The sequence below is a fragment of the Protopterus annectens genome, chromosome 3.part1 (assembly GCF_019279795.1).
Source record: "Protopterus annectens isolate FY-2018-M chromosome 3.part1, PAN1.0, whole genome shotgun sequence".
Lineage (NCBI taxonomy): Eukaryota > Metazoa > Chordata > Ceratodontiformes > Protopteridae > Protopterus > Protopterus annectens.
The window spans coordinates 1,570,744,937-1,570,766,274 of NC_056732.1; the positions used below are offsets into that span (position 1 = coordinate 1,570,744,937).

Sequence of the window (21,338 nt, forward strand, 5' to 3'; positions counted from 1 at the left end):
TGAGTGGATATCTATGCCTGACATACAATTCATTGTCAGACCCCATGAAGATGGCCCTTCTGCATATCTGCAAATGAAACAGCACCAGAATTACCCATTCTAAACACTTAAGCTTTGTCTGTGATATAAATAGGACTTACTAGAGTGTCAGGTATGCATTCCAGAGACTATCCCTTTTCTGGAACAGGCTCATCATCCATGTGAAGCAGAGTTCCTTCCTAACCCAATTCATGTAACTTGGACAATTGGATGGGAAACAGGAAATTCATGTTTGACACTTATGTCTCTAATGGATACAGACAGCCTGTAAATGGTTATACAGGGGTAATGGTAAGTTTTAGTATGCCAAAATAATATTAATAATGTCTGCTCAGGTTTCAGGTCTAACCACTCCTATAACAGATACAACCATCCTGCTACCAGCTCTCCAGCCCAGCTCCAAGCCATAACTAGCCCTCAGCTTGGAGAACCTGCTTAGACTTGAACACTTGTACCCTTAAAGCTTCAGCTCCCCCATGCACTACGCACCATATTCTGCCTGTTACTTATATACAATTTATTCCTCCCTCCTACTCTCTACCTACTGCTTGTGTAAAATGCTACAGGATTTGCTAGTTATTCTGCATTAACCAAAGGTATGATGTGACTACCTTTATTATATGATTTCTATTTTGTGTGCAGTTATATTCCATCTTTTGCTGAAATATCTCTGGATCAGCCCAGTACCATGGTAAGCAAATAAAAATACATACATACATTTAGATAGACAGACAGACATAAACTTCTATACTATAGTAATCCTACATTTGATCCTTTGGAACTAAGCACACAAAGGGTTCTTGTACCTCTTTTTCATGACTGATGGGACTTTTAGCCAGATAAGGATGACCTTGTGGAGACATGTCCTGACACAGCTACATTCTCCATAACTTCCTTTTGAAAGCTAGAGATACACCACATTAGTGGTACATGATGTATTCTCATAATCTGTGTTACTAGAAATATTCAGATAATTTAGTTTAGTGTCCCAAATACCTGTCCAGAAATGCATCCTTGTAAGCTAGATCCCAAACTAGTGGGAACTGATCATATAAAAATATATGCTTATAACAGAATGAAACCCATGTTCAGATGGAAAGTACACCATGAAAGCATTCCACCCGATCACCACTTTTTCTAGCAACAGTGGTTGGAAACATGGACTCAAGGGGACCAATCAGAGTGTTACAATTCAATTTGTGAAGACAAAAGACTCCCTTCTTGACTCTGGCTGACAAAGAGCCTTAGACTGATCATTATACTAAAACAGGGGGAAATGGCTGAATAAAATAACTGATGGGCCACTGCCAGATTAGCCTGTGCTATACAGTCTACCAGCACCAGTAAGGACAGTCATAAACATCATAGGCAAGATTAATGGCCTGAAGGATGGAGGCTTGGGATAAGAAACAATGTTGTGCAGTTCCACATTGTACATCAATGACATACTCTGTTCTCCTGCGCTTACATGGGGAGTGCTTATGAAGTATCTCTAATTACATCTTAGCTAGGCCTGAACCATTTGCATCTCAAACCTCTGTACTTGGCTGTCCCCATAAATATAATGCTAAATTCAGGAATTAACCCTTATGGTAGAACCCGTTGTGTAAACATACTATACAATATAAGGATGAAACTCATAGCCCATAATAGCAAACGTAATACCCCCATCATCTAGAGATGAACTCAAAAAGATCAATAAAATCCTTCAAAACAAAGTAGAAATTGAGAATTGCCAACTTTGCAAAGGACAGTCACAAAGCTTTATTTAAATATGCCATAAACCTTAGAAGTAATGCCCAACAATGTCCAAAGCTAATATATAATGACAGCAACACTCACTTGTATCCTGAGGACATAGTAAACATATTTGTGGACAAATTTAGCTTTAATATTATTCATCTATCTCCCTTACGTTTCCTCAACTTATTGGCATACCTGCAATACCACCACTGATCATCTCGGAGCAAGTCCTAAATATCCTCCACAGGCAAGCTCCATGGGTGCTGATAATATGCCAGGCTGATTCCTTGACAACCTCCAACACCGACAGACTTACTCCTAAGCCTATTTAACCTATCCAAAGCATTTGTGCCAAAGGAATGAAGTGCTGCCGTCATCATTCCACTTCATAAGGGGGGATACTGATCCAGGAACTTATACACCTATTATCCTCACCAGCCTTCTATGCAAAGCAATATAACACATCATTGTGAAACATATTAACAAGGACATAAGCAGCAGTCCAGGACCCAAGCCAGTCTGGGTTTGGTAAAGGCAAATCCTGCCACCTGAACCTGGTGGGTTTCTTTAGACAAGTCACTGATGTATTCATCTTAGTCAAATTATACACTGTCTCCCTTGACCTGGTCAAAGCTTTTGATATTACAGCACATTCTGTCATCACCAATAATCTATTCAAACAAAATGTAAACCCTTCAGTTACCCATTTGATATCAAAGTGGCTAATGGACAGAACCAGTCTATTAGTGAGGGAGGCATGTTCAATTTGAAAAGAATAGTTACCAGTAGTGTTTGCCAGGGACTGGTCCTAGGACCACTTCACTTTGGAATTTACATTTCTGATGTCAAGACTGATATCAAGGGCCTCTGGCTGATCAAGTCTGTAAATGACTGCAGACTTGGAGCTGACACTAACTCACCACCTGACTTCAAGATTCATCAGGAGGGTTTAATACACCCTAATAAGTGTTGTCTGGACCACAATCCCAAAACTAAATGCCAAAAAATACAGTAATGGGTCTTTTGGCAAAATGAACACCCACACACCTACCACACACTTTAAAATTTGACTCATTTGTTAGGGGCCTGGGCACATTCATTGACAAGTTTGATCACCATGTATCCACTGTTGTTAGGAAATCCTTTTACCTTGCCAGACTAATCGCCTGGGGTATTTCTTACAGATCTAAGGAAGTTATCATCACTCTCTTTTCCTCGCTCATTAGGCCCATAAGCATGTATAAAAGCCCCTTTTCCATGTGCTTATCTAAGCGCATGACCCAACCTGAGAAACCACAGGGTTTTCTCACTAAGATAATCGATGGTATGTCATCATTGAGCAACCCAGACTACCTTAAAGTGTTCTCTCTCTTTTCAGTTTACTACAGACACCTCAGAGGTGACGTCTGTCTAACTTACAAAGCCTCAAAGGATTCAGTCCTATGTAAACTGCTGCACATCTGTAAAACTAATAACATTCTAACAACCCCCTCAAGATCTTAACTTCCACTGAAACAGAAATAACACCTGCTGGCAAGATATATACATATCCAAGAGAACCCCTCTTTTACGAAATAGACTTCCTTTGGATATAAAGCAAAGTCACTTAATAACTCTCTTTAAGCATATTCTGGATGAATGGATAGGCGGTTCTAAATACACACTGGGTCTGGCCCCTCAAGTCCTCATTGTAAGAGGTTGAAACTAGGTACAGAACCGTCATATCAATGTGTACCTACAATATGGGATATAGTGGCTAGGCTACTAATGTTCCTCTGGATCAATAACCTAGTATTAATCAGTGAACCTATGAACTGAAAAGTTTATAGGTAATCTTTTTGTGAGAATGGGGGCAGACTATCCAGAGTATGGATGCAGGTTGGGACAAAGCTCCATTGCAAAAAGATTAGACTGTAATATGAAATAATTCTATTCTTTTCTTTCCTCTACTATTAAATGTAAAATGTAAGATACCATCCAAAACATTTGTGTTCTATAATACTTTCTTGTCTAACAGATGCCACAGCTTCAGTGAATATTTTTTTAGGAATTAAACAAAACAAAGCAAATGTTATTAAAAAAATTAGACGTCTTCAAACTTGCAATGCTCCATGTAGTCTTTTAGGATTTCCATTTCACAACAGATCTGGTCTAAAATACCTACTAACTAAATCATACAAATTCAAATATACCACATCACTCAGCTGTCCCTGGTTTTACAGAATATCTCTGATTTGCCTTAATTTTACCACACCTCCTGTAAAATTTCTGATTTTCTGGTAAATCACTGAGGATTATAGTTGGTCAATAATGCCAGACATTAAAATTTCATACTTATTGTTCAGAAAATGCATATTGAAGCAAAACATGTTATTCTATTAACTTTATAGATGAATTAGAGAAATATTTAAATAAAATGTTCCTGCTTGGGCCTTTGTCCCCCATTATTTTGACTTTGTCAAGAATTTTTGAGTAAAGAAGTTGAGAAGTCCATATCTACCTGCATGTCAAAATTATTGCATCGTAGCACATGGCATACTGAACTACTTCTCCAATCTGGGTAACACTAGCAAGAATAATCATCTTTACAGGGCCATCATAGTAATGGTTACAACTGCATGAAGAAAGTGTAAACATCATACTATTCCCTCTTGTTGGGAATTCTGTCCTTGTGGTAGTTCACAGGATTAATTACTTAGAAAGTTATACGATCATTCAGTGGACATTACTGATGCAGGTTCGCAGTTTGCTTTGTCCCCAGACTAAGTATGTGGAGCAAAATATAAATTCATAGGCAAAATATACGAGGGATAAAAAAGCAGAATTACAAAACAGTACCAGGGATACTAAGGCAGTATAACTGCCTCATGTTTATTGACAATCCTCTTTTCATAGCTGCACTTAAATGATTTCTAAGAGGTACAAAATACTTCACTTGGAGGCTAACCACTCATATACCACATGTGCCATTAATCAGCTTATCACATCAAAAATCACCCAGCACTATAACCACTAATAATATTAAAGTTGAATTAGATCACTACCTAAAACTCCTGAATGATGTTTTTTTTATAAACCTCAGCCACAAAATACCATTGCCACAAACACACCCTCGTCTCATCTAGAACTTGGAGCCATCCTTGGTAATGTACTAGTAAAATGCAACTCCATGGCCAGACACACTGGTGTTATACTCACCAGGTTATGTAAGGACAGGGTCATGGTTTGCTCTATGTCTGAAGCCAGAATTTAACCCCAAATACCAGTACCACCTCATGAAAAAACTGAAAATTTCTATTACATTTAGTGTCCAAAGTTAGTTTCATTCTCAGACAAAGTTTCAGAACAAATGAATGCATGCATTAGATGAAATGCAGAAAACCACAGAGGAGCATTTATCTTTTAATAACCAAGGGCTAAAAATTAAAAAAAATATGTAAAAATGAATCATTAAGAACCTACTTTGTGGATAACCTTTTTATTGCCTTATCTATATTGTACATTATAATACTTTCTTGTCTAACAGATGCCACAGCTTCAGTGAATATTTTTTTAGGAATTAAACAAAACAAAGCAAATGTTATTAAAAAAATTAGACGTCTTCAAACTTGCAATGCTCCATGTAGTCTTTTAGGATTTCCATTTCACAACAGATCTGGTCTAAAATACCTACTAACTAAATCATACAAATTCAAATATACCACATCACTCAGCTGTCCCTGGTTTTACAGAATATCTCTGATTTGCCTTAATTTTACCACACCTCCTGTAAAATTTCTGATTTTCTGGTAAATCACTGAGGATTATAGTTGGTCAATAATGCCAGACATTAAAATTTCATACTTATTGTTCAGAAAATGCATATTGAAGCAAAACATGTTATTCTATTAACTTTATAGATGAATTAGAGAAATATTTAAATAAAATGTTCCTGCTTGGGCCTTTGTCCCCATTATTTTGACTTTGTCAAGAATTTTTGAGTAAAGAAGTTGAGAAGTCCATATCTACCTGCATGTCAAAATTATTGCATCGTAGCACATGGCATACTGAACTACTTCTCCAATCTGGGTAACACTAGCAAGAATAATCATCTTTACAGGGCCATCATAGTAATGGTTACAACTGCATGAAGAAAGTGTAAACATCATACTATTCCCTCTTGTTGGGAATTCTGTCCTTGTGGTAGTTCACAGGATTAATTACTTAGAAAGTTATACGATCATTCAGTGGACATTACTGATGCAGGTTCAAGAGTTTGCTTTGTCCCCAGACTAAGTATGTGGAGCAAAATATAAATTCATAGGCAAAATATACGAGGGATAAAAAAGCAGAATTACAAAACAGTACCAGGGATACTAAGGCAGTATAACTGCCTCATGTTTATTGACAATCCTCTTTTCATAGCTGCACTTAAATGATTTCTAAGAGGTACAAAATACTTCACTTGGAGGCTAACCACTCATATACCACATGTGCCATTAATCAGCTTATCACATCAAAAATCACCCAGCACTATAACCACTAATAATATTAAAGTTGAATTAGATCACTACCTAAAACTCCTGAATGATGTTTTTTATAAACCTCAGCCACAAAATACCATTGCCACAAACACACCCTCGTCTCATCTAGAACTTGGAGCCATCCTTGGTAATGTACTAGTAAAATGCAACTCCATGGCCAGACACACTGGTGTTATACTCACCAGGTTATGTAAGGACAGGGTCATGGTTTGCTCTATGTCTGAAGCCAGAATTTAACCCCAAATACCAGTACCACCTCATGAAAAAACTGAAAATTTCTATTACATTTAGTGTCCAAAGTTAGTTTCATTCTCAGACAAAGTTTCAGAACAAATGAATGCATGCATTAGATGAAATGCAGAAAACCACAGAGGAGCATTTATCTTTTAATAACCAAGGGCTAAAAATTAAAAAAAATATGTAAAAATGAATCATTAAGAACCTACTTTGTGGATAACCTTTTTATTGCCTTATCTATATTGTACATTATAAGTTGTTTGAACATGTTGACTGTAACACAACTTCACAGCAAACTATAATAGCCTTTGTCTGTTTAAGAGAGAGAGAGAGAGAGAGAGAGAGAGAGAGAGAGAGAAAGAAAAAATCCTCTTCAGTCACATAGATACACATGAGAGTAGGAAGGGTGATATTATATATATACATATATATATATATATATATATATATATATATATATATATATATATATATATATATATATGTGTGTGTGTGTGTGTGTGTGTGTGTGTGTGTATACTTCTTGTAAACAAAATCCCACTTACCCGACTTTCATAGCATTGAGCCGACAACACTGAAACTCCAGAACACTGATCGTTTGGAACACCAACGTTTAATTAAAGGCAACTAACCCATTGGCCAACCCAGCAAACAAACTGAAACAGAAGCAAAGAAAACACACCCACACTCCCCTATGTGGGTTTCTGTGCCCCCCACACCCACCTTAACTAAATATACTAACTCCACTTCTAACTATCATGGAGATCAGAGGCAAAGGTCAACATGCTGGCCAAGCAGTTTTTTACTTTTAGTTAAATGTCGGTTTTCCAAGTGGCCAGTGTTTTCGACATTTGGTGTTCTTGGCTCGATGTTATGAAAGTCGGGTAAGTGGGATTTTGTTTATATATATATATATCTATATATATATATATATATATATATATATATGTCAGTTTAAGCAGAGGTTGTTTCATGTACCTAAAAAGAGCACTGAGAGTCAACGTTGTTTGGAATGAGGTGTTTCTGTATGTGAGTGCTTCCATATGTTGTGCTTAAAAATAAAAGCCATTATTATTCCAAATCTGAACATTTTGTTGCCTTTCAAGTTACGAATGCATCCTGATACAATGCCGCATTTCCACTCCACGGCAATATACCTGTACACCCTGAGATAAGTCTATTTTCCAGTATACCACACATGTGTGCACAGGTTACTCTTCCTAATCAGTAAAACAGAGAACCTGATGTGAAATAAGAACTGCTTTGCCATCTGGTTTGTCCATTCACTTCCCTGCTAGAAAAGATAAGCCACTATTTATTGCTGTTTTTCTTGTTTCTTACTCTTTGTAGAAATGGTCTCAGGACTGTTTTAAGCACACCTGCCTTTCCAAAAGGTATGTTTCAATATTCTTCTGCTCTTTCGGTGAAATAATATATCCGCTTCTCCCATGATATTTCAACTTTGTAGATTCAAACTGTGACCTCTTATTAGATGTTTCTCTTTTTTTGAAAGATAACACTAAACTATTTGTATCTATGTGGCTTGATGTTTCTGTAATGCTAAACTTACCTTTTTATTCATGATTACAGGCACTAAGCGTTTTAATCTGTATCTGCACAACCTCTTCTGCAGAACCTGCACCATTTTCCCTCCCCAAGTAACTGTCCGTATCCATACATGAGGTCTCCAGCAGCGTTTCCATTAATCTGCATCACTTTTTGTAAAATATTGCAACACACCTTACTGCTTATATTTCTTTATGAGATTTCTAGTATTATTTCAGTCTTGCTTGCTGCTGTGCCATGTTTTCATCTTACCTTTAGCTTACCCTGTATATATCTTTATATGTATATATCATATGTTATTTATACATTTTTTGAAAGGAAACAATTAGCTCTTACAGAGTACTGAGAATATATCCTGCTGCAGTCAGTGACACATCTTTCTGGTCACTTTCACAGCTAACTAGCAGCTGAGAAAATGTGAATGTTTCTGTAATCTGTACTCCCATACCCCAGCTTTGTTTTCTTGTGAACAATTTCTGTTAAAGCAATGTGCATGTGTGAATACGGTTGCATATGGCTGTGTATGGATGAATTGTTTTGGACACTTAGTGTTACGTATGCTTATCAATATTCTGAAGATGTCGATTTTTGCTTCAGAATTTACTTCAGATTTTACATATCAGTTATTTAATATTGGTTTCTTCTATGTTTGGACTGATCATGGTGGAATGCTCATCACGCTTAAGACACCAGCAGGATGCCGGTGCTTTTAATGGTTTGGAAGAACTACTTTAGTGCTGCTGACAGTTTGTTAACATTTCAGTAGTCTGTATTCTCAGATGACCTGTGATGTTTTTGCTGATGTACTTTGGCTTTGAGATTTTGCATGTCTGTGATCTTTGTTGTTTTTTTTTGTACCTGAAGACAAAGGATCATTTGTCAGTGATTCCTATCAGGTCTGATCTTGGACAGTTTCAGTAGGACTGCCAGCATGCGAGTTCCTGCCTGTGTGATTCCTCTCTGAAGAACTACCTGGATCATATGTTATTTTATCCCTACATTACTGGATTGAACTCAGGCTGTGTTCTGCTTCTATAGCTGAAGCTGAGTTTTGTGCTGGGCTGGACTCATGACACAGCCATGTTTGATCTTTACTGATGGATGCGATTTTTAAACTGTTAATTTATAATCCATGTTTTCAGCATTAATTGTGTATGCATATTTATTCTCAGAGTGTTGATTTCCTAGCGATTTCATTTTGCAGATTTTATTGTTGTTTTAACATTAATAAATATGTTCATTGCTTGCCAAAAGTGCTTCGATAATAAGCAGTCTGATAAACTTGAAGTGTTGGAATACTGTTCTCACTTTCTGAGTCTGATCCTTCTTCATCCCACTATATTCTCTCCCCTTACATATTCCTTCTACTACATCACACTTTCTGCTTTTACGTTCACAGTATAATACCCTTTTTATCATGCCTGCATCTAACTCTAAGCCTTACACAATCTGTGTACATTGACAATAAGACGAGGACTGTCCTTGCTGGAACAAACTTCAGCTATAATAATGACAATCATACTTAAACATACAACGAACATATAAATACATCTGTATTATCATTTAATGTGATCACATACGCATATAGTACACAAAGAGGTAATCCTTTAAGTAGATGTCATTTAACATTTCCTGCCTAATAACACTACATTACAGTTAACTGATGGTGTTTATTCATCACTGGGTAATGATATAATACTCAAAGTAGTCATATTTATTACACAGAACATTGATGCCATAGTGTAAGCACTTATTGCAATATTTTATTCCCAATCCTATCTTTTCCTAAATTGGAAATGACAAAACTTCTTCTTCTTCTTGGGTCCTGTTTGTTAATAGGCCTTGTGCTGGTTAATCTGGTTAGCTAACAAACAAACAAGCAAGCAAACAAACAAACAAACAAACAAAAACAGACAACACATTGTATCATTTGATTCTCCTCACCCACACTTTCATACATGAATCACTACCGATGGATAGGAGATAAATGAAATGTATTTATTTGTGTATGTATGTATGAATGGACAGATTTATTTATTTGTTTTTTCCAGAAAGGTATCATTTTGGTTCATAGGTTCCAAATGATGCCATTTGACTTACTGATGTGCAGCAAATCCATCAGTATTGGGTCAGAGGATGCCTTGTATGCCAGACACAGGTCACCTTTTAGCAGTCTGTAATACCAACTATAGTGACAGGGCTTTGACTAGATCCATGTAGGACATGCTGTTTAGGCCTTGCATCCTTTTAATAAGGTATCTCTGTGGGGGTTCCAGTTGCTGCACGTGCCGAAACAGATACATTCCAAAGGGGATTGTACTCAATGATTAGACTAATGAGGGCTGGGTAAAGGGGAACAATGACATCCCTAGATCTAGACACAATCCTAGTTCCCCTATTTTGATTTCCTGTGACCTATCTGTGAGACAGTTGGCAACCCAGTGGATAATATAGGGGTTTATTCCCAGTTTATTTGGCTTTTCCACTATGCCTTAGTAGGAAATTATGTCAAAAGCTTTGATCAGGCTGAGGTATGCATTGTGTGTCATTTTACCATCATGCATTGCTTTGATGAGATTTTCAAAAAGGTTCACCAAGCTGAGTAAGCATAACTGCACTTGACAAATCCAAACTAAGACAACAGGTCCAATGTTTGGAGGGTCCCTATGTCCTGATTGATTTAGTTGCATAAGAAGTCTTTCCATGGCTCTACATATGATGCTGGCATATTATACTGAATGATGTAAATTATTTATATCCACGGGTAATATGTACCCCTAATTTCTTCACTGCAGTCAGTCATGTTTCCCAGATGCATATTTAATTTTATTGCCAGGTGTCTAAGCTGAGCTGTGCCTCTAGCTCTGTTGGAGTAGACACTGAGTATGATAACCCGTATGACTGGAATTTAATTAGCAGCACAGGCACCTGGTGAGTGGGCATGGGGGAGTGAGGAATGACAAGGCTGTGGAGAAAGGGGGGACAGAAGGATGCGCTGGTTTAGTGGATCATTCACTAGGATGCAGAATTGAGGCCAAGGTCCAGGTATGTGGGAAGGTTGGGGCTAATGTCTTCCACTTAGGAGCAGAGCAGGAAGGCACCGAGACCATGTCTAATTGCAAGCAGTGGAATCTAATAAATAATACCAATATGTAGAAAGAAGGTTCTCTAGAAAAACACCAGCTTGGTTTCAGGATGAAGGCTTCAGATTTTCTACTCACAGGTAATGAGAGGACCCTTGTCCAAATGATACCAATATGTAGTCAGAAGATTCTCTACAGAAAATACCAGCTTGGTTTCAGGATGAAGGCTTCAGATTTTCTACTCTCAAGTAATGAGGGGACCCTTGTCCGATCAGTGTGAGGTCTTCTCATCTGAAGGAAAAGAACACATTCAGCAAAGGGACATGCTGAATTATCCCCAGTCCACAGCTGGACATGCTGGATTGCCCTCCCAGTATGGTAGCCATAATAATAATAATAATAATAATAATAATAATAATAATGCACATTTGCTAACCAGGTAGGCCTACTGGACACTCAATTCCTTTTCAGGGGCAATCCAGGAGCAATGTCTGGTTAAGTGACCAGATCAAGGTCATGGAGCAGGCAAACAAGGGCTGAGAGAATCAAAACCTGTACCAAAGGAACTACAGCTCACAGCCATAACCCTCTTTGCCAGCTGATAGAATGAATCTGTGTCAACTGCAGAATGTAGGCCAATGTCCAGGCATGGGAAAAGGTTTGGGATAGTATTTTCCAGTTAGAGGCAGGGCAGGTATGCACCTAGGATACATCTAATTGCATGCAGTGACATATAATAAGTGATGCCATCATATAGGCAGAAGGGCCACTACAAGAAAAAAAAAAAAAGAACAGCTTGGCCACAGTATGAAGGCTTTAGATATTCTGCTCCCATGTAATGGTGGGAATCTTCACCCAATGATTGTAAAGACTAATCATCTGAATGGAGAGAGCACACACAGCAAACGGACATGCTGGATTGTTCCCTGCCAACAGATGGACATGCTGGATTGCACCTCAGTGAGGTGGCCATAGGGAAAGAAGGGAGCTACAGGGAAAATTTAGTGATCTGAAGTCAATGGTAATTGGCCCATCCCACAAAACAAAATATTCTAAATTGTGCAATGCCTTCTATGATCTTAAACATACCTTTCACTAGAAACCAGCTTTGCATGTATTGTTGCTCTACTTACCAGAGGAAGAAAACATTTTGTTCTAATCTTATCCCCTGGACTTGAATTTCATACTTTTTATTTGTTCACATGTAATATTTGACTCCATTTCCTACACTTTGATCTATATTAGGTTTATCAAAATGAATCCTCCTGATTCCTTTATATTTTGCAGACAGTTTTAGTCAATATCCTTTTTTATTTGCAAGAATGATGCTTTTTTCTATTCCTTTGGCTCATACCAAATTGTTTCCCTAATATATTGTACAATATTAACAAAAATATCACTCAGCAGTATATGTTATTAATTATGCATCTACTTTAACCAGCTGACCTGCTTCTTGCCCAGAAAAGAGGATGGAATTCTTTACTCTTACATCACATATTTAGCCTTTCCCATGACTTAAACCAGTAGAGCCTAGATCTTTGACATTCATCTTCAAGTCTAACCCACTGCTTAATCTAGCATTTCCCTTCTGTAATATGTTCTTATACAGGTTTACTACAATAAAGTTATTATGTGAGATCATGGTATTGTGATGTGTTCCAGGCTTGGTATACAAGGGCATATCATCTGAGTCATAGTTTTCACAAATACTTTCTTTCCCAAAAGCAAATCTTTATGCTAACATAACTTTATCGACATTGTAGATTATCAGATCCTGTACCATTACAATTACCACTTATGCAAAATATATTCACTTGCAATACATTATGTAAAAGGGGTCTATATTACTTTATCAAAGGTTCAGTTCTGTGAACCTTCGTTCATTGAACCATATAGAGCAAACATTCACTTCCATGAATGTTCAGTTCAATGAATGACTTTCCCAGGGAAAGTAATGAGTTGCCCAGCATTAGAAATTTGCCCTTTTACCAACTGTAGTGTGATCCCAGAGTTGGTATATATATATATATATATATATATATAGTTGGGGGGTAAGGTGGGCGCAGCCCCCCACCTGGGTGGGTTTGAAATACTGTGCTTTGTGTGACGATCCGAATACTGGGCAACTCTTTACTTTCCCTGGGAAAGTAGATTATTGAACTGAATGTTCACAGAAGTGAATGTTCATTGCATATGGTCCGATGAGCAAAGGTTCGGAGGAATGAACCTTCGATAAATTGATATAGACCCATGTAAAAGAAGGTGCTTAAAGCAGAATTTTCTCAAGCAGGTGCAATAACAGCACACAGCTAAAAATATGATCAATAAGCAAACCCTAGTTATTCTGCAATAATATAACTGTCCTTCTACATGCTTATATTTGCAAACATTTAGTTTGTCCAGCTTGTAAGAGCACTTTATTTATTTTTTATTTTATTTATACTTTGTTAAATGGATTAATCCCAAGCTAAAGGCTGCTTTTCAGGAGAGACCCAAGGTGTTTTTTATACTACAAGGGAAAATTTGGCCAGGACATCGGTAAATCCCCCCAGCTCTTTTTGATAGGTGTTATAGGATTTTCTACATCCACCTGAACTACCACTAACTCAAGCAGATTGGACCTCAATATAACATCTCATCAGATAGCCAAAAAGCACTGGACCCTTTTTATCATATACTTCCCTTGTCTGTCAACTAAAGGTTAATAATCTTGCTAGAGTGAGCATTTTCTGGGAAGTAGATGCCACAGACTGTTTAGTGTATGCCAGAATAAGCTGACAAACCATTTTCCTGAAGATACAAGGATGGACGCAGCAGTAGATGACACAGAAATAAAGTCTAAAAAAGGAGCCTAAAACTTGATAAAACGGAAGGAAAGGTGACAGCTATTGCAAACTACTGCATGTGGGCCACAACAGCCATGGAGTAAAATGTCAGCTAGGAGGAGTGGAACTGATGATGACAGAGTGGGATAAGGATTAAGGATATGGGGATATAGATCACATCTAGAAGGGATAAGAAGGGAAAAAATGAGAGGCCAGTGACAACAACAAGGAACATTTTGTGATATATCCTCATAATCACAGATTCCTTTCTACGGAGTCCTAGTCTGTTCACATCTTAGCTGTTGTGTGCAATTCTGAAAATAGCCCAAAATGAGGAACTTCAGACTGCCTGAAAGAATATAGAGGAAAGCCATCAGAAGTATGCACAGGATGGATTGGGTGGGACGTGACAAAAGACTAGATGCAGAGGAAAATGTCTCATCAGAGACCTAATGAAATGGGTGGTACATGAGATGAGTACATAAAATCAGGTCTATATTAGAAGCCCGAAAGCCATAAAGCACGAATACAAGTACATCAACACATAAAAAGCAATGTACGATAATAGCGGACCACGTAATGAGTGAAAAGGAAAACATCGAACAGATTTCCCTAAGCAATAGCTCCATACTGGTATAACTAAATCAACTACATAAAAGTAACATAACACACTTTTGCAGGGAGGCAAGCCGCCCTGCAACCCCCCATGCGGGGGGCTGCTCCCCCCACCCCCCTACTTAAATAAACCAACTCCGAGATTGCACTACAGTGGGGAAAAGGGTATATTCCCTTATCCCCAGGATTGCACTGCTGGCCAAAGAAATCCATTCAGTGTTTTCCTTTTTGCTCATTACGTGGCTCACTATTATCGTACATCACTCTTTATGTGTCGATGTACATGTATTTGCATTTTACAGCTTTTGGGCTTCTAATATAGACCCCATAAAATCAAGTTACCATAAAGTGAAGGGTCATCTGTAGAGAAAGGATGGGAGACGGGTAGAAACTGCAGAAGTACTTCATTACAGTCAGGATTGTGGACCCATCAAACTATCTGAATGGGAGTGGGGAAAAAAATCCATGAAGGCATTCATTAGGGCATGGGACAGGTGAAGCAAGGACGAGGGATAAAATGCTAAAAGTACGCAAAGGTCAGACTAAATGTGCTTATTCTCTCTTACATAATGTAATGTATTTATATATGTACCATTTATTATCTTACAATACTATCTTTATATATATATATATATATATATATATATATATATATATATATGTGTGTGTGTGTGTGTGTGTGTGTGTGTGTGTGTGCATGTGTGTGTGTGACTGTGTGTGTGTGTGTGCGTGTGTACACCCACATACACATTGCCAGAAGAGTGTTCTGTTCCTTAGGCTTGCCTGTAAATACTTTACCTTGCCCATGAAATTCCTTTTTCTTCTTTGTAGTTCAAAGGCATCACAGGTCTAGCATGAGAATTGTATTGTATTCTATAACCTCGCTTGTGAGCCCACTTGTTTGTCTTGTTGGCATTGTAGAACAGTAGATAAGGTGGCAGTTTTTTTCTGATTTGAAAGGCTGCTTCTCTTTCAGTTTTGTGCACTGTGTGGTACATTCGTGACTGGACAATAGAGTGGTCTGTGCTCCAGGGGTTCGCAATTTCTTCCTGCTTCAAGTCAATTGTCTTAAATACATTTTCTGTACCTGAAATGAGATTTGTGTTATATGTTATTAATGAAACTTATTGATATATCTACATTACTCAGTTTCATAGATATCATATCAAAATATAATGTCAAACAGATCAGTTTTTTGAATTACATTACTTGAAAGGAATGACTCTACTTGGGAATAGCTCAGAGGTAAATAAACTTTCTCATAATTATAATCACAATTTCTAATTATTTGTAAGTGGAAGAGCTAATCCAGTATATTACCCTGACTGTGTTGTAAACTTATCCTGCTGTAACTTAAGTGACTCCCACGCCGGGTTGGGAGTTCAAACTTTAGAAAAAAGATTAATTTATGATTCAAGTAAAGCCTTTCTTATAAAGCACAGGTTGCATGGTATCATATTCTCACAGGAGTGTCAAATAGGCATTTAAAATGTTTATCACTTGGGACCCAGCTTCTTCTAATGGAGGTCACCTGATTAGTACTAGAGATTTTTATGATCGGGTCTCAAATCATAACCTGCTTATTATTTGTTCAAGACATACAGGCTTGACCTATACTTCTCAACTGTTCAGATTTTTTGCAGAATGTCCAATGTTTTGTCTGATATTTTTGCTCAGTTCCTCACATAATTTGTGGTTTTCTTGCAAATCATTTAGGATGGAAGTCACTTAATAATGACAGACATTTCAGTTTCAGACGTCATGTCCTTTCAGAAAATGTATCCTGATTCAAAACGTTTTATTCTATCAACTTTCTAAGTTTATAAGACCAATATTTAAAATCAGCCCCTTTTTTGGACTTTTGTCCCCCATTATTTTTTACTTTTCCATATTTCGTGGGCTAAGAGGTTGTGCGGAATGATCTTGACATCCGAGTTGGGTTATGATATGACAGACTTGATCATTGTTCTTACTGCATGGAGCTTTGCCTTTACAACAGAGAGAAAAAAAGTGTAAGAAAACTAAGTGAATTATAGTATAGAAAGCTGTAGTACATACAACAGTGCGAAATGCCAAAAGGTGTAAATATCCATTAAACGCTTCATTTAGCTGACTTATGTGTTTATTTTTTTTAAATCTCTTTGCATTTCTTTCAACTTTTCTGTGGTGATCAGTGACCATTACTAATACTGTAGTGTGTGTCTAGTGCTTAGCAATTGTGAGGGTGCTTAACAAAATTTCATTAAGCACTTTTAGATATCATAAAGGTACTAAACAAACCTGTCTTATTCACATTTTTTAAGCAGCCTCAGAACAATCGGCAGTTCAGCTAATTGCTGTTCAGAGATGAGTAACTCTGAGAATATAAATTAGAGTAATTCGGGTAAGGAAGTACCAAAAAATAAATTTAAGGTCCAGATGCTATCAAGATGCCTGTGACTTATGGTCACTTTTATTTATATGGGAGTTAAAAACTCATTTTCTTATGTCTAGTATGACTCATATAAAGGAACTGAAAGTGGATGCTAGAACAACACCTACAAGATCATATCTTCACAGATTCCATTAAAATATAATAAGTAGTTAGTGATTTTGTTATATTAAGATAGCTGAGAATGCATTAAGTACAATAAAAGAACTGAGATATGAAGACAACCATAAACACCCACATGATATTATAGTTTTGCAGCCCCGCCCCCAAAGAAGAATACAGTTCTACAATTGTCAAACTTTATCAAGCAAATGTAGCAACATGAACAGTCTAGTACTCTATTTCTGCTCTTACAAAGAGAAATAATTTAAGACTTGAAAGTTTTTGGGATGCACATAAAAGGAAATATCCACTCCAGGGACTGAATACATTTTTTCTTTTGGCGGGGCAGGGATTTAAATGATGCAGTTATGACTTTTTTGTAATGTTTTTATAACTGTCTATGCACAAGTCTTAGAAGAAATATTTAAGCACTTTGGTTGGGCCACCATTCTGTAATGGCATTACAATGGCTGTTTTCCAGGGTTCAAGAATGTAACTAGTGAAGACACTTAGATTAGGGGTTAAGCAAGGGTTCCAAAAGGCCATTACTGGTCTTGATATAGCATCTTGATATGTTATCAGGGCCCATCAATGAAGCATTCTTATTTCAGGGACTCCCAGCAAATGGTAACAAGTATTCCTCTGTATTACTAAGTTCAAAGAATTCCTAAATCATAGATTTCAACTAGAGATGATATTTCTTTATATTCATGGAAAAAAGATGATGATAAATGCCAGATAGTGAATGGCTTAGCAAAAAAAAAAAAAACAGTATAATTAACATATTAAATGCAAAGTGGGTTCATACTGTTTTAATGTAAACATTATATTCATATGTCAAACAGATTCTGAGTGCTGTACACCATCATCCTGCGAATTTTAAAGTATATCTCCTAAAAATGTCCAGTTTTGTAGGTAAAGAATTGAGACGTTTTAAACAACTGATGGCCTAGAAAACTTGCATGCTGTAGAATTTTGGAGAGTTACCAGACACTAACAAAAATAATGTGCTGACATTATATCACCCTGCTTAAAAACTTTCTTGGGTTAACAATTCCTCTGACTGCCTTAATACTACATTTGCAAGTAAATTTATGGACATGGACTGGCAATAACAAGCCTGCTTTCTCTGCTTTGAAGCTTGCCAGATATTACTTCACTGGAATTATTACTCAGTGGTAGTAATGAGGGAGGTAGTAATGCAAGCTTGTCTAAGCCTTTTTTGGCTTTTTGATGACATAGTTGAAGAAAGCGTGTAGATCTCAAATGATATATTCATTAGCATATAGATTTTTTATTCCACTAAAAAGTGAGGTTTGCTGGACTATTAACATATTTATAGTTGTTGAAACTGGATTCTACTTATGGCTGACAAGCAAGAAAATTTAGTGACTGGAGTGACCTAACTTGAAACTAAATGGATTTCTTATATATTTTTTTAAGTATCACTTTGCCTCTGAAAAAAAATTTAAACAAATCTGGCAAGACTGTGAGAGTCCAAAGTCGAACCAGAACTTAGTATTATTTCTTCACCACTTTGAACAAGACTCTCTTTATTGTATAATGAGTAATATAAGCAGGGCATCAGCTGAAACAAATACCAAGAAGCCAGTCAGAATTCTTTGAACCTCTTTATTTTGACTCAAGTGGTGTGTGGGGCCCACTTACAGGTTTTGAATATTGATACCTAAGGGGCCTCACATCATTCAATAATAACAGTGATATGTGAAATTCTGAACAGGGATTTTTATAACTATTAACAATTATGACATCTTATATTCCAAGAATGTTAAGATTGGTTAGCAGAGAGCAATATGGGTACCTCTATCACAAACTTTATGCTAGGGAAGAGCATACCTCTCAGCTATCCAGATTTTCACAGAATGTCCAGATTTTTGCCTTGTATTTCAGGTCTGTTACTCATAAATGTTGTGGTTTTCTGGCAAATCTGTGAGGACTGGATTCACTAAATAATAACAAACATTTGAGTTTTAGACATAATATCCATCTGAAAATGTATGATCACATAAAACCTTTTAGTCTTTCAACTTTATAAGTTTATAAGAGCAATGATCCCCATTATTTTTGGCTTTTCCCAGATTTTTTTCTTTTATGAGGTTAAGAGGTATGGGGAAATATATCAAGAGCCTTCTTTCAAGGCTAATGTATGGCATAATAAGACCTGAGGAGTATCTCCCATTAGTCTGCTAAGAACTGTGGGAAAAGAAATTAGGTCATAACTTGGAGTAAGCTGAGAATGAATAAGTCCTGGGAGCCTCTGCAGACAGTCTAGGGTCATCTCAGTAATATAAGATCAATAGAAACTTTTAAAGGTTTGATTATTTCATTCAATTTGGTAATGGGGCAGAGCCCCGATCCAAATGGACCTATTTCAGTCTCAGCCTGGACAAATATAAATGACAGTAGAGAAGGAAATTAACAAGTAGTATTATGAATACAAACAAAAGGTTGTGTAAATATAGCAATGAATCAATAACAATAATAATAACAAAGTACACAGTATAATGGACAGTAAGAAGAGATGATTAGAGAAAGGAGGACAGAAGAAGAGAGTGAAATAGGGAAGAGATAGAGGACAAAGTGTAAATGACAGCAAACGTAAGGTAAGGTAAGGTGACACAGATATTAACCATATACAATGTGGAACAGATGTTATTGCAGGAAATAATATCAGGAAGACAATTTGCCTGATTGGTGAAGGGGAGAGTGGGGTATTAGTGATGTCCAGAGTTAAAGCATCTGCAAGTTGACTCGGTCTTGAGATGATCTTTCAGCTGACTATGGAATGAAGGGTATAAGGTGAGGTCCTAAAGATTAGAAGGGAGGTATTCTCAGATGGAGAAGACATGCTTAATGCAATGAAGTCTAGTTGTGGGACATTAAAGAAATGGACCAGAATGGTTAACATTTCTTACATTGTAATTGGGGAGGGATTCATCTGCATAGGCTGGATGTAAGGGAATGACAGGAGTGTTCTTTGATGAACTTGTACACTTGGGATCCAAGAAGCAGGTTGGTATCTTTTTGGACAGGTTGACAAATAGCTTTCTCATGCATCATACAATGGTGCTCATTTCTAGGGTGAGGGTAATGAAATGGGCAGATAAAGTTAATTATAGTTTGGATGGCATTGTTTTTCTTGGATGTTGCTGCAACAAGTGGAAGTCCATATTCAAGCTGTACTAGCAGAATGCATTTGCCTATGGCATTCCTGGTTTGTCTGGAGAGAAAAGGATATATTTTATAGGACCAAAAAAGGAGGGAATTTATTCTTCATCCTTATTTGTTCTAGGTGACGATAACAATTCATTGCAGGATCAACCACATACCAAGATAACTGAAGAAGTTGACTTGATTAATGGGGTTGCCAAGATGGCCTTGGATAAGATGAGACTGAAAGTTATGCTGCCATTTAGGAGAGGTATCAGACAGCATTGTTTTAGTTTTGGAAGTCTTCAGAATTAGGTCTTTATTATTAAATCATTTATTAAGAAGATGGGGTAAGTTTGTAGTTGTTACTGTATGGCCAAGGAAGTCAGGTTTGAGTGAAATAAGACCACGATATCAGCACAAAGTCAGAGAAGGAGGTGAGGGAGGTCAAGTGGTAGTTTATTAATGAAAAATCGGAAAAAAACGGAGCCATAATGACATCCTGAGGGACTCCTTTATGGAGAGAGGTGGAAGCAGAGAGAGTGTTTTGAAACTTCATAGAGACATACTAATTGGAAAGATATTTTTCTAAACCAGAGAGCTTATCTGGGCTAATTCCAGTTTCAATTAGGTGATCTAAAAGAATGCTATGGTCAACCCGATCAAAAGCTTTGATGAGGTCAATATAAGATGGATCCAGTAAGTAGGCCTTTGTCCATAGCCAGGAGGATGTTATTAGTAAGTGCACAGAGTGTAGTAGAAGTGTTCCTACCAGCCCCAAGTCACGTTGTTTTGGGGATAGTAGATGATGTTGGGAAATGTAATGGGTGAGTTTATTGTAAATTAATATTTCAACTATTTTACGAAGTATGGGCAGTTAAGTCAGTGGCATGACATAGCAGGTTTCACACTTGCCGTTGATGCAGATGACTATGGGTTCTATTCCCACACCAGGTAGACTGATTGCTGACACTGCATTGCAGCATAAAGGTGGTACTGCAAT

The 21,338-nt window shown here is 37.2% G+C and overlaps 1 protein-coding gene across 1 annotated transcript in view; it reads right to left on the minus strand.

Annotated features, from left to right (window-relative positions):
* The window catches only part of LOC122798890 (amiloride-sensitive amine oxidase [copper-containing]-like), a 341,036-nt gene that overhangs the window by 42,753 nt on the left and 276,945 nt on the right, over positions 1-21,338 (minus strand). The window contains exon 3 of the mRNA XM_044067997.1: positions 15,430-15,718. Coding sequence (XP_043923932.1) covers positions 15,430-15,718 — 289 coding nt within the window. The remainder of the gene's footprint in view (positions 1-15,429; positions 15,719-21,338) is intronic.